This window comes from Lycium ferocissimum, chromosome 3 (genome assembly GCF_029784015.1).
Source record: "Lycium ferocissimum isolate CSIRO_LF1 chromosome 3, AGI_CSIRO_Lferr_CH_V1, whole genome shotgun sequence".
NCBI lineage: Eukaryota > Viridiplantae > Streptophyta > Magnoliopsida > Solanales > Solanaceae > Lycium > Lycium ferocissimum.
In genome coordinates this window covers 12,956,462-12,968,298 of record NC_081344.1, presented here as the reverse complement: position 1 = coordinate 12,968,298, position 11,837 = coordinate 12,956,462, and the positions used below count along the sequence as shown (strand labels likewise).

General features: G+C 31.8%; 3 protein-coding genes across 3 annotated transcripts; 1 reads left to right on the top strand and 2 right to left on the bottom strand.

Moving 5' to 3' along the window:
• Positions 1–237: 237 nt before the first annotated feature.
• On the top strand, positions 238–1,173 carry LOC132050954 (glycine-rich protein DOT1-like). The gene is made up of 2 exons (XM_059442280.1): positions 238–476; positions 857–1,173. The coding sequence occupies exons 1-2, from the start codon at positions 308–310 to the stop codon at positions 982–984; spliced, it is 297 nt and encodes a 98-aa protein (XP_059298263.1). The 5' UTR covers positions 238–307; the 3' UTR covers positions 985–1,173.
• A 1,972-nt stretch (positions 1,174–3,145) lies between these two features.
• On the bottom strand, positions 3,146–7,588 carry LOC132050953 (GDSL esterase/lipase WDL1-like). The gene is made up of 2 exons (XM_059442279.1): positions 7,321–7,588; positions 3,146–3,379 (listed from the first exon to the last, which is right to left on the bottom strand). Exons 1-2 carry the CDS (start codon positions 7,491–7,493, stop codon positions 3,166–3,168), a joined length of 387 nt encoding a protein of 128 aa, XP_059298262.1. The 5' UTR covers positions 7,494–7,588; the 3' UTR covers positions 3,146–3,165.
• Positions 7,589–7,937: 349 nt separating this feature from the next.
• LOC132048706 (GDSL esterase/lipase At2g38180-like) lies at positions 7,938–9,996 on the bottom strand. Its single transcript, XM_059439403.1, has 4 exons — positions 9,897–9,996; positions 8,599–8,672; positions 8,190–8,333; positions 7,938–8,018 (listed from the first exon to the last, which is right to left on the bottom strand). Exons 1-4 carry the CDS (start codon positions 9,994–9,996, stop codon positions 7,938–7,940), a joined length of 399 nt encoding a protein of 132 aa, XP_059295386.1.
• Positions 9,997–11,837: the final 1,841 nt, after the last annotated feature.

Below are 11,837 nucleotides of genomic sequence, written 5' to 3'. Positions count from 1 at the left end.
GGATATTTATGGATAAGGCAGTTTTATAATTAAAAATAAATGTTTCGAAATAACCCAATCAAAGCCCGAAAAGTAATCCGACCCGCCCCATAGAGATAGAAAATTGTAGATAGATTTACTGGAAGGAATTTTCTCTTTAATTACCAAGCTGTTAGCTGTCAATTGTCATGAAAGGTTAGTTAAAAGTTCCCAAGTTGGCCCCATAGAGAAAATTGTGGCTAATTAACATGTTTTCGATGCTAAAACATGTTACTAAGTATATTTAACCATTCATAATTCATTGATTCTAGTCACAATCGTGTTTACAATGGTTAATAAAAGCTTGTGTTTTTGCTTCCTAAATCGTAAGAGCAGCAAAGCTAAGCAAGAAGGATCATCTTCACATTCAAAATCAAGTCACAGAAGTAGAGGTATCAACAACGCCATGTCAGCCGACAGTTATGGTAGTAACCACGTCGGAGCCACCACCAATCCAGGTAGGGATGCTTATCGATCAGTTCGGATCAATTTATTATATTATCTGGTATCAGTTTGTAAGCATGATAAATCGATAACCGAGTCAATAAGATATTCCTTCATCCCACCGTTTTATACGACTGTATTTGACTGGACACAAAATTTAATAAAGAAAGAATTTTTTTTAAAATTTGTGGTCCAAAACAAGCCTTAGATATCTGTGCGGTTGTAAATCATTTCATTAAAGTTAAAAAGAAAGTTTCAATTTAAATTATTTCTAAATATAAAAATATATCATTCTTTTTTAGTTTTAGAGAGACTAAAAAAGAAATGTATTACAAAAAGATTAATTGTTATCAGTTTATTGGTTAAACTGGTTTTTGCACGCCCCTAAAAACAGGTGGCAACAACGCGGGAGCAGCCGCATTAGCGGTCATCGCCACGTCACATATAGCTGACATGGATGGTAGTTCTCATGGCGGTGGTGGTGGCGGTGGAGGCGACGGTGGTGGCGGAGGAGGAGAATGAATTGAAGTGCTCAATTTATTTCAGCTTTTTTGGATTGATTTTTTTGTGGCTTGATTTGGGTGAATTAATGTGTGATGGTTGTTGTGTGTGGCAGTCCAACGTTCAGTTCTGGTTGTATCAGTTGTTTTAGCCAGTGAACATGAATTGTATGTGCGATTTTGGAATTGGGAGTTAAAAAGTTAAGTATTTATGATTTTTTTTTTTTGTGGTACATCGGTATAAGAATAATTATGATTTCTTTTTTGATAACATCGGATAAGAAAATTTATAATTTTTTAGTACAACGGTTAATAAAAATATAATATTGATGGTCTTCTAAATTATACTAATAGTATACTCGATTAGATAAGAGATACTAAGACTAACACGGACGATCATGGTAATGATCTTTCAAAGGCATAGCTTCTTTTTTCTGTAATAATAAAATCACCCAATTTTTTATATAATCACATTAAAGTAGTCCAATTAATATTAGGCTAACAAAATATGACATGACATTCAATTTACGTGAATTTTTTCATTTTTTTCCTCAATCCACATGAAAATAAGACTTAACCCAACCCGATCAAATAATAAACTGGAAAGATGCATTAATTAATTAGGACAGTTGATGTCTCACCTTTTGCCTGTCAGACGTGAATGCAATGTGGCGACTGTTCCTTGTGTAATGCAGACATATAATGTAGAAAAATACAGTTGATGTCCGGTTTACACCCGTAGTTTTCAAGTTTTGAATTTTTGGTGAGAGCAAAAAGTTTCCATCGTGATTTTGTCGAAATGAATAGCACTAATGAGAGTTAATTTGGGTTATCGGTTTGGATCTGATTGGGTCTTATTATCATGTGGATTGAGAAAAAAAAGTCCATATAGAATAAATTAAATGTCATGTCATGTCATATTTTGTTCGCCAAATATTAATTGGATGACTTTTGATGTGATATAAAAAAAGTTGAGTGACCTTGTTAGTACAAATTTTTCCAAAATTGGGTGGCCTTTTGAATTAGTATCTCTAGATAGGAGTGCTTGATGTCATTGTTTCTTTCACTATACACACTAGGTATTTACATTAAATCAATGCAACTTACCATGGTTAATTGATTTAATGAATATAATATATATATTAACTAACTATGGTCAAGTGATGATTGTATATATTTAAACACGTTTCGTGCATCTATTGATTTGGTGTAAACACTCGGTGTGGGTAAGTTTTTACCCTTTATGATTTTGTATTTAAACCAACATCTTTTTCAATTATCAGTAACCCAATTACATAAGAATGTCAAATATTTATAATTTTAAGTTCTAACAATTTTAGAGTTCATTCGTACTAAGTTACGAAGTATTTCCTAAATATTCCATTCTCAAATTATTCTTAGATGAAAGAAGAACCAACTTTCTTCAATCGTACAACACCGAATATTTTATGAATGCAACATTCAAAGATTAGACGTACTATAAACATGAAAATTGTGAATGATCAAAATGACTATGTACACTACATATATGTATCTTTTTATTACCATAATACCTCATCAGGTTATGCATGCATGCTTTTTGTATACAATAAGTAAACTGGTGAGGCCATTTGATCCAACTTGAATATTAAAGAACTGAGACACAAGGATTTACTTTTAAAAATATATGTTTATTTATGATATTTGAATAACATTTCTTGCGCTTATTTCATGTTTTATCTTATGATTAATTCTCTTTCAACGGGGAGAAATCAATGAAAAGGCAAGGTAGAACCTCGCAGCCGGCCCAAATGAAGATTGACACTCGAAGACTTGAGGAACAACGCAAAAAAGGAAAAGTCATGAGCACTTCAGACTCGTTAATCAGGCATAGTGTGAGGCTGACTACAGATTGGAAGGTTATGATTCTTGTTTCAATTTCCGAGAGTGAATGTAGTAAGTGTAGATGGTGGATCAAATGTGAACGTCAACCAAAGGCGTCTTGTGGATCAAAAATAGCTAAACATTATGGCATCACAGTTCAAGCTATGTAAAATCTTAACAAACAGATAATATAGATTGAAGACAAGAATTGATATCGTGAACATCTAAGAGAACTTCAAATTATTTCTGAAACGGGTCAAGAAAAGTGGGCTTTCCCAAAATGATATTGGAGCCCCCTCCTGAGATGGGCATCATGTTTTAGCAGTCTCAAAACAATTGATCAGATCCACTGGGCTTGCCACTCAAAGTCCATATCAGCAACATTAACGGCAGTCTTACTGTCAGGCCCAACAAAGATACAAGGTGAATATTCTGCAAATTCAGTGGGCAATGATCTCCAATGTAGGTTTGGCTCCCACTCTGCTTCCTTTACAACCTTTAATATTTCCTTAACTACAACTTTGCTTCCTTCTGCTGATAAATGAACCCCATCCCTTCACAGCCAAATATAAGAAAATGTCAGAGTTGATTTGGAGTTTAACTTATATAAACTGACGACATAAACGCTTTAGCTTATATATACTAGTAGTAATAGGTTATTGTTCATAGCAATTGAATCTAAATTTGGAATATAAGGAAGTTTACCTACTGCAAATTGATATACTCCCTCCGTTTACTTTTACTTGTCCAGTATTTCAAAAATAGATTTTCACTTTTACTTGTCACTTTTAAAATATCAAGACAAGACAAAAAAAAAATTCTTATTTTACCCATAGTATTAAATAACTCACTTCAAATCATTTTTAAAATCCAATAAAAATATGCACAAATTAATATGGGTACATTGTTAAATTATGCACTTAATTTACTATTTCTTAAAAAGTGTGCATAGTCAAAAGTGAATAAGTAAAAGTGAACAGAGGGAGTATTATATTAAGGAAAAATTACTTGGTATAGCTTCTTCTAAAAGGTAATTATTGATAATAACTACTTTTTAACTTATTTATATTTAGTAGCTAAAATTAATTTTCTAAATTACCATTGGTAGCTATACTAAAATGGTAAAATTTCTCAAATGACTACCTTATTGTAGCTTTCTACCATTTGTAGCTATCCTTTTTAATATTACCATTCGTAGCTAAAAATCAGCTGATTTGTGTATGTTTTCGCATGTATTTGTTGCCAGCAAATACATGAGCATGCGGTAAAAAAAAGGAACATGCTCCTTTATTTTAGGCTGTAACGGTGGTGGTATTAAATGAGAAATTAAGATATTTTTTACCTTCTTTTCCGCAAAATCTCCTGTAATATTCTCTTTCCTTGATTGGTGAGAATGGAAGTCAAATTAAATCTTCAACACCTCTGAAAATACATTGACAAAACAAACACGATCAATCAACAACCAATGTATTTGAAGTTTTCAATATTGATTTCGTTTTTTATTTACCGATGTATTTGATAGCATAACTAATGTATTTGACGTTTTCAATTAAACTCCATGTATTTTATATTAAATATTATGTATTTGTGTGAGTAACAATTTGCATCACTCATGTATTTAGTGATAATGTATTTGAAGTTTTCAATATTGATTTCGTTTTTTATTTACCCATGTATTTGATAGCATAACTAATGTATTTGAAGTTTCCAATCAAACCCCATGTATTTTAAATTAAATCTCATATATTTGTGTGAGTAACAACTTGCATCACCCATGTATTTGATGGGATTAATTTGAACAAAATACATAAATATATAGAAACTTACCATGTATTTGCGTCACCTGTGTATTTAAAACTAGATGAATTGATGGAATTAATTTGAACAATATACACAAATATATAGAAAAACTTATAAAAATACACCACCAACCACAACAATTGATAGTTATATCATAGAACATACACAAATACATATATTTTTCGTCTTCTCAAAACCCTAAAAAACTTTCTCTCTCCCCTTCTCTCGTGTGCGCCGCCATAACCACCACCATGGCCTAAAGCAAAAACAATCACTTCCACTAAGTTGATTTTGTGGAAGAATAATAACACAAATAGCGAAAATTTCACGAAACAAAGGAGATGGGATAGAACGTGAGTACTTTAAGGCTTCTTTTTCCTTTTTTTTTGAAAAAAAGAAAAAGAAAGAATACGACGAATCTTCTTGATTGGTGAGAATGGAAGTGAAATTTTTGCAGAAGGGTGAAGAGAGGAAGAAGACGATCATAAAAGGTAAGAAGTTATGAAAAAGGAGAGAGAATGGTAATGTATATTAAGTGATTAATATTGTTACCATTAAAAGGGGATATGGGATTGGGGGTGCTAATTTTTAGGTGTATTTGTGAAATGGTAATTCAAAAATTCTTGTGTAGCTATAATAGTTAAATTAGAAAAGTATTTAGTTATTATTAGTAATTAAAATAAAAGGTAGTTATTACCACTAATTATGTATTAGAAGTAGCTATAATGCGTAAAAATTCCTACTAAAATACATATACCTCTCTATATTATCTCTCACTACACATTTCAGATTTTTCATCTTCTCCAAACCCTAAAAAACGTTCTCTCTCCTTCCTATTCTCACTAACACAACCGCCGCTGCCCCACTGCAGGAGCTCCGGCGACGAACCACGACAACAACACCTCTCTCCTCTAGCTCTCCTTCACACGATTGCCAAAGCTCTCTTTCGACGAGCAATCGGAGCTCCGCAAACCACAAGCAACCACCACATCCCACCTCTCAGATCCACAACCGGAGATCCACGGCTCAGATTCAACGACCTCAACTCGTTCACCACCATATCCCGCCTCTTAAATTCACAACCGGAGATCCGACGGCTCAGATTAAACGACCTCAACTCGTTCACCAGTTCTTCCGTCCCATTTCAGATCTAAAAGGTATTTGTATTTTCGCCGGAGATCTGACCGGATTTGACAGTATTCTCCTTCTTTTTTTTTTTAGTGTACATAGTGTGTATTTTTCAAAAGGATTTGAATGTATTCTTCATTTTTTTTGTGTCAATACAGTGGTATTTTGTATTTCGCCAGAGATCCGACCGGTTTTGATTGTATTCTCCCCTTTAAAATGTATCTCGTCTAGCCGGAATCCATGGCTTCTTCTCCTTTGTATCTCATATCTGAGGGTATTTGAGTGTATCTGAGTGTATTTCATGATATGTATCTTATATGTATTTGGCTCATATGTCTTGTATCTCATATATATTTGGCTTCATGTCTTGTATCTGAATGTATTTTTGCTTCTTGTCTTGTATCTGAATGTATTTGGCTTCATATGTATTTTGAATGTACACAGCGTATTTTGAAATTTTGTTGAAATACATTCAAATACAGTGATTCCATTCAGCTTCGCAACAGCTCGAATACACAAATACAGTCAAATACATATGACATCAGATAAGGTTGGATACAATGGCGAAGAGTGCATCTAAATACACTCAAATACAGCGAAAATGTCTAATGGTAGCTACGAATTGTAAATATGAAAAAGGTAGTTAAAGATGGTTAATTGCTCCTAAAAGGTAGTTATTTATGTAAGTTACCCTTATATTAAATGGTATAAAAAATCTACACTATTAGTATATATATAAACTAAATCCTCTGATAAATACCAAAGAAAATCACTCGTTGGGGTTGCGCTTGTGAGCCAATTAAGGTTTCTCAATACGAAAATGTTGTGCAAGAGTTAGGATTCAAGAGTTCTTTTCTCCTAGTAAGCTCTAAAAAGGAGTAATCATGTTTTTGCATCATAAGTTTAGTAAGTAGGCGTTTGGCCATAAGAATTATTCACTTTATTCCGATTTTTTTTTTCACTTTTTTCACTTTTCAGCATTTCGCCATAAGAATTCCGAATACAACTTCAAGTTGTATTCAGGAATACCAAAAACTTCAAAAACTTGTTTTTCAAAAAATTTCACTTTTTTTTACTTTTTTACAACTACATTTCATCAAAAACTACAATTTCAAAAATTATGGCCAAACACAACTCCAACTCCAATTTCAACTCCAAAATTCCAAAAAAGTGAATATTTTTTTGGTATCTATGGATAAACGGGGCCAATTTTAGAGTTCAGATTTCATGCAAAAATACTGTTATACTGCAATAGTTAAAGTAGTACCTAGCTAGGTCTGCTATATTTTAAGAAAAATCCTTTTATAGCATCATGCTTGCTATATATTAATAGATTAAACTGCATTGGTCATATAAGAAAATATATAATGAGTTTATATAAATTAAAAATCTAAAATTTCCTGCCTTTAAGGATTTGTCAAGAATATTGAAGGTTTGGTCCAAGAATTAGACGGGGTTCAACCATATTGCAAGAATATTATACAACTTAAGCCACGAATTTAATTTTTCAATCAATTATTTACCACTAACTAATAATTGAAGCTTTAAATTAAGATAGCAAACCTACGTGAAATGAGCTGTTAACCAATCGTCTCGATTTTGAAGTGCAGTCCAAAGATCTATCACCTTGATGCCCAACTCTTGGCACATTTTTATGGAAGCTTCTGAATATTTCTGTGATGACTCATTCGAACGCCGAGAATTTCTGGTTTCCAAAAGCAAACAATAATAGCAAGCCATCACTAACAAAATGCGAATTATTCCGTCCAAACGCTGTTAAAAACATTAAATTTCTGACGAAAAGTTCGTTGAAAATGTTCCGACAAGTCAATCTTCGACGGACATTCCGTTACAACGCTATTAAAGATGTGAGATATCAAACGAAAAGTTTGTCAAAACCCTTTCTGACGAGCCAATTACCGACGAATTTCCCTGCTAAGAACTAAAATACGTGAATTTCCGACGGACATCCTGTAAGAATATGGTATTGGAAATATGACATTTTGACAAAAAGTTCTCGAAAACATTTCATATGGACATTCCATCAAAATGTTATTAAAAATGTGAGATTTCTGACGTAAAGTTCGTTTGGAATCATTTCCAACAAGCCAATTTCCGACAAATTTCCTTCCCGAGTTATGAAAATTAGTCTAAAGCCCAGTTTTAGTTAAATATCATTATATATTACCCGTATACTTTGATGATCTGTTCTTCATTCACTGCTGGAGTACTAAGAATTATTATCCGAGTCTTTTCCGATAGGCTCTGCAAGCAATTATATTAATAAATCAAAAAATTTCAATTTGATATCGTATAATTTTAATCTTTATAATATTTTGTTTATTATTTGCTCGGAGTTTTTTTGTTTTTGCACTTTCATTTGGCAAGAATAATATAATGATGGACACACAGTTGAGTTCAAATTAAATTGGTTACCTTGAGATGAAGTATGATCTTCTTCATGTTTTGTACATATTCAGAAAGAGGAACATGAGAAGTACTTATACCATTTGGATCAGGTCTCACTGAGTCATTCCCACCAAAGTATACAATTACAAGTGATGGTTGCACAGCTGCATCCTTAATTATATGAACAAATAAATATTATTAAGCATACGATAGCATCTTCAACAATCTACGGGGTTAATTATATGGATGGTCGCTCAACTATTATTTTGTTTTTCTATAAACTAATTTTTTTAATGATTCTACCTAAGTATCACGAAAGTTACTAAACTATTTTTGTAACAAAAAAGTCATTCAACTTTGTGTAAGTATCACCGAAAGTCATTAGGAGAATAAACAAAGGAGACATTTTATTTGAGAAGTAGGTAAAGTTGAATACCTTGGGAAATATTTGGTCCAAGACTTGAAGAGCGAGCCTTGTGTTCCAACCGCCATATCCACGAAGCACTATATCTGCCCATAACAAAAGCATAATCAAACTGGTTTTAATATAACAGGGGATATTTAAAAAAAAAAAATTGTTTTGATCCCCTAATATACTATCTCCATCTTTTGCGTTATCCTAAAAAAAAAGAAATATTGTTTTGATCCCCTAATATACTATCTCCATCTTTTGTGTTATCCTATCGTTCAACTAAGCACATTGGACATTCAATTTTAATTTGAGTATGCATGTTTACAGTTACACCAATCAAGAAGTTAACCTTTGCAGTTACAAATTAAAGTAAGAATTATATATAAGTTAATCATGATTTAAGTGAAAATATGTAAACAAAAGCTACGTGTCTTGCATTTGTTCGTTTGGTATAAACACAAGGTGCAAGTAAGTACTCCTTCTGGTTCAAAATAAGTACCCACTTAGCCGTTCGCATACCCTTAAGATAATACTAACTTCTAGAAAAAATAGGTATTTTGACAAAAGTACTCTTAATTAAAATTTGCATGAGTACTATTAACTTGGCACATTGAGATTTGGTGACATAGCATTTAATAAGTGCAAATCCAAAAAAAATAAAGTTAATACTATCTTGATTATGTAAGTGGACACCTATTCTGAACCGGGGGCGGCTCAACCATATCGGGGGCCTAAGGCCAAACTCTAATGAGGGGCCTTCACCTTAATTGTTATTTGAACAAGTAAAAGTTCTGTCTTGGTCCGAGTGGGGATAGCATTTCTCTTACGCATGTCCATGGAGTTTTGAAAAATCCAAACATCTCGAGAGATAGATAGAGAGGTAGGAATTTCTCGAACGAACGGCGAATATACGTCGAGTCCATTGGTGAGAAGGGGGAAATGGTGAAAGTTTGAACCCAATTCCTACGGTAATGAATATGAGCGCAATTGATGTCCATCTTTTTTATATATATTAGGCATTGCATTCTCCGGAATAATTCAAATCGAAGCAATTGGATGTCAACTCGGGCCTATATGACATGACCGATCAATAGATCCACCTTTGTCATATATTCCATACATCACACTAGATAGATATCATATTCATGGAATACGATTCACTTTCAAGATGCCTTGGTGGTGAAACGGTAGACACACGCGAGACTCAAAATCTCGTGCTAAAGAGCGTGGAGGTTCGAGTCCTCTTCAAGGCATAATATTGAGAATGCTCATTGAATGAGCATTCTCAATAAGAGAGCTCGAAAGATTATGTAAACACTTACTCGAGATCTCACTTATCTCACTTATCTCACTTATCAGATTCCATTGTGGAAGACACAATTTTTTCTGAAGAATTCGCCATGATATACCTGATCCATGCATAATATCGGGAAAAAATGGATACAAATTTTTAATGCTACTTAGTATTGGCAATAGGTACGAAAAAGTATCTAAAAATATCAAATTTAGATATTTGTACCTAAGAAGTAAGGAACCATGGCATATATGTTTGGAATAGATTCCATATATATATATATATATATATATATATATATATATATATATATATATATATATTAAGACTTTTTTTTTCTAGCTTTTTGAGACGCAAAATTACAAATAATTTTTTTTATATCAATATCTTCTAATAGTTCTTTTTCAATTGACAATATAGCTAATCCGTTCAATCTTTCTTGATACATATACAGATGAAATATTAATATCAATGCAAAGTATGAAAACTAATAAAAGTAGAAAGATAGAACCTGATTCAATAAATGGATAACTTGTTTTAAAATAATTTTCGCTCTTCCAAATCCACAACCCTTGAAACTTAAAAACGAAATCCAAAGTATATCTTCGACTCTTTTTTCATCTCAAAATAGTGTTTGATCAATTGATTTTGAGCATATGGAGAAGAAAGATTAAAGAGTTTAGTTGGAGATTAAAGAATAAAAAATCAAAGAGAACTTTTGTGTTTGATAAATAATGAGTATTGAGAAAAAGTTAAATAAATGTTTAGAAAAAATTTAAAAGTTAAATATAAAGTATAATAATTTAATAGAGAAAAGATATATCAGCTATAGTGCTACTCTCTTGGTATGAAATTACGTGTCCCTAAAATATTGTCTTTATAAATGATACTTTTCATCTTTCTTTCACCAACTCTTCTTATTCTCTTTCAATCCCAAACAGTCACTTTTCTTCCCTTTTTTATGCTTTTTTTTTTTATTTGGTTGCTGATTCTCCTTTTTATGCAACAACCCAATACGTGGTAATTTTTTTCTAAACTACTAGATATTTTTTAAAAAAAATAAGTACATATAAAATAGGGAAAATTTCATAAATATACGACTTGCTTACTTACATTGAAAAAAAAATAGCCCAAAATTTACATTGCAAAGTTTTAGCCCAAAAACACTTTTATACAGTATTATACACTTATATACAAAAGACAGGTACAGTATGTATATAAGTGTTTGAAGATGTATAATGTTTAGGCATATACACTAAAAAATATAATTATACAATATTATACAAGCAAATATGAAGGTATACACATTTATACAGAATTATACAAATATTGTATAATGTGTAGGTATATACACTAAAAAAATATTATTGTACACGAAAATATGAACGTATACACATTTATACACAATTATACAAATATTGTACAATGTGTAGGTATATACACTAAAAATTATAATTATACAACATTATATACGAAAATAATCGCGTATACACATTTATACACAATCATTCAAAATCTGGTACACATTATTATACACATGGTATACAACATTTTACAAGACTTCGATTTTTTTTTTATTTTTTACTATAATGTTTAAAAACTCGATATACAATATTATACACTCAGTATACAAACATTATACAAAGTTATAAGAGATGTTTATATACAAATATACTCTATTTTTTGCAATATTTCACAACATTATAAAAAATTATAAGAGGTGTTTATACACTCATATACGCTATTATACAATATTATATACTATTATACAAAAAGTAACTTCATCTTCTTCCTTGAATCCAAGCACCAAATCCATCCAAAACACCTCAAAAGCTACACCACATCCCCTAAATTTCATATTTAGGTTCCTCAATACGTACCCGATCTTTTGCAACAATACCCGCTTAAAATGGAGCTTATTTATGAAAACCCGATTTCAAACTTTGAAGCTTCGAGCTTTAACAATGGC

What these genes read in the sequence shown, in the direction of transcription:
- LOC132050954 (XM_059442280.1), top strand. Translation starts at nt 308, where the DNA reads ATGGTTAATAAAAGCTTGTGTTTTTGCTTCCTAAATCGTAAGAGCAGC. An exon ending in CGGAGCCACCACCAATCCAG is followed by an intron (nt 477 to 856) that starts GTAGGGATGCTT and finishes CCCTAAAAACAG; the next exon opens with GTGGCAACAACGCGGGAGCA.
- LOC132050953 (XM_059442279.1), bottom strand. Translation starts at nt 7,493, where the DNA reads ATGGCTTGCTATTATTGTTTGCTTTTGGAAACCAGAAATTCTCGGCGT. An exon ending in TGGTTAACAGCTCATTTCAC is followed by an intron (nt 3,380 to 7,320) that starts GTAGGTTTGCTA and finishes TTGGCTGTGAAG; the next exon opens with GGATGGGGTTCATTTATCAG.
- LOC132048706 (XM_059439403.1), bottom strand. Translation starts at nt 9,996, where the DNA reads ATGCATGGATCAGGTATATCATGGCGAATTCTTCAGAAAAAATTGTGT. An exon ending in TGGACCAAATATTTCCCAAG is followed by an intron (nt 8,334 to 8,598) that starts GTATTCAACTTT and finishes CATATAATTAAG; the next exon opens with GATGCAGCTGTGCAACCATC. An exon ending in AGATCATACTTCATCTCAAG is followed by an intron (nt 8,019 to 8,189) that starts GTAACCAATTTA and finishes AATTGCTTGCAG; the next exon opens with AGCCTATCGGAAAAGACTCG.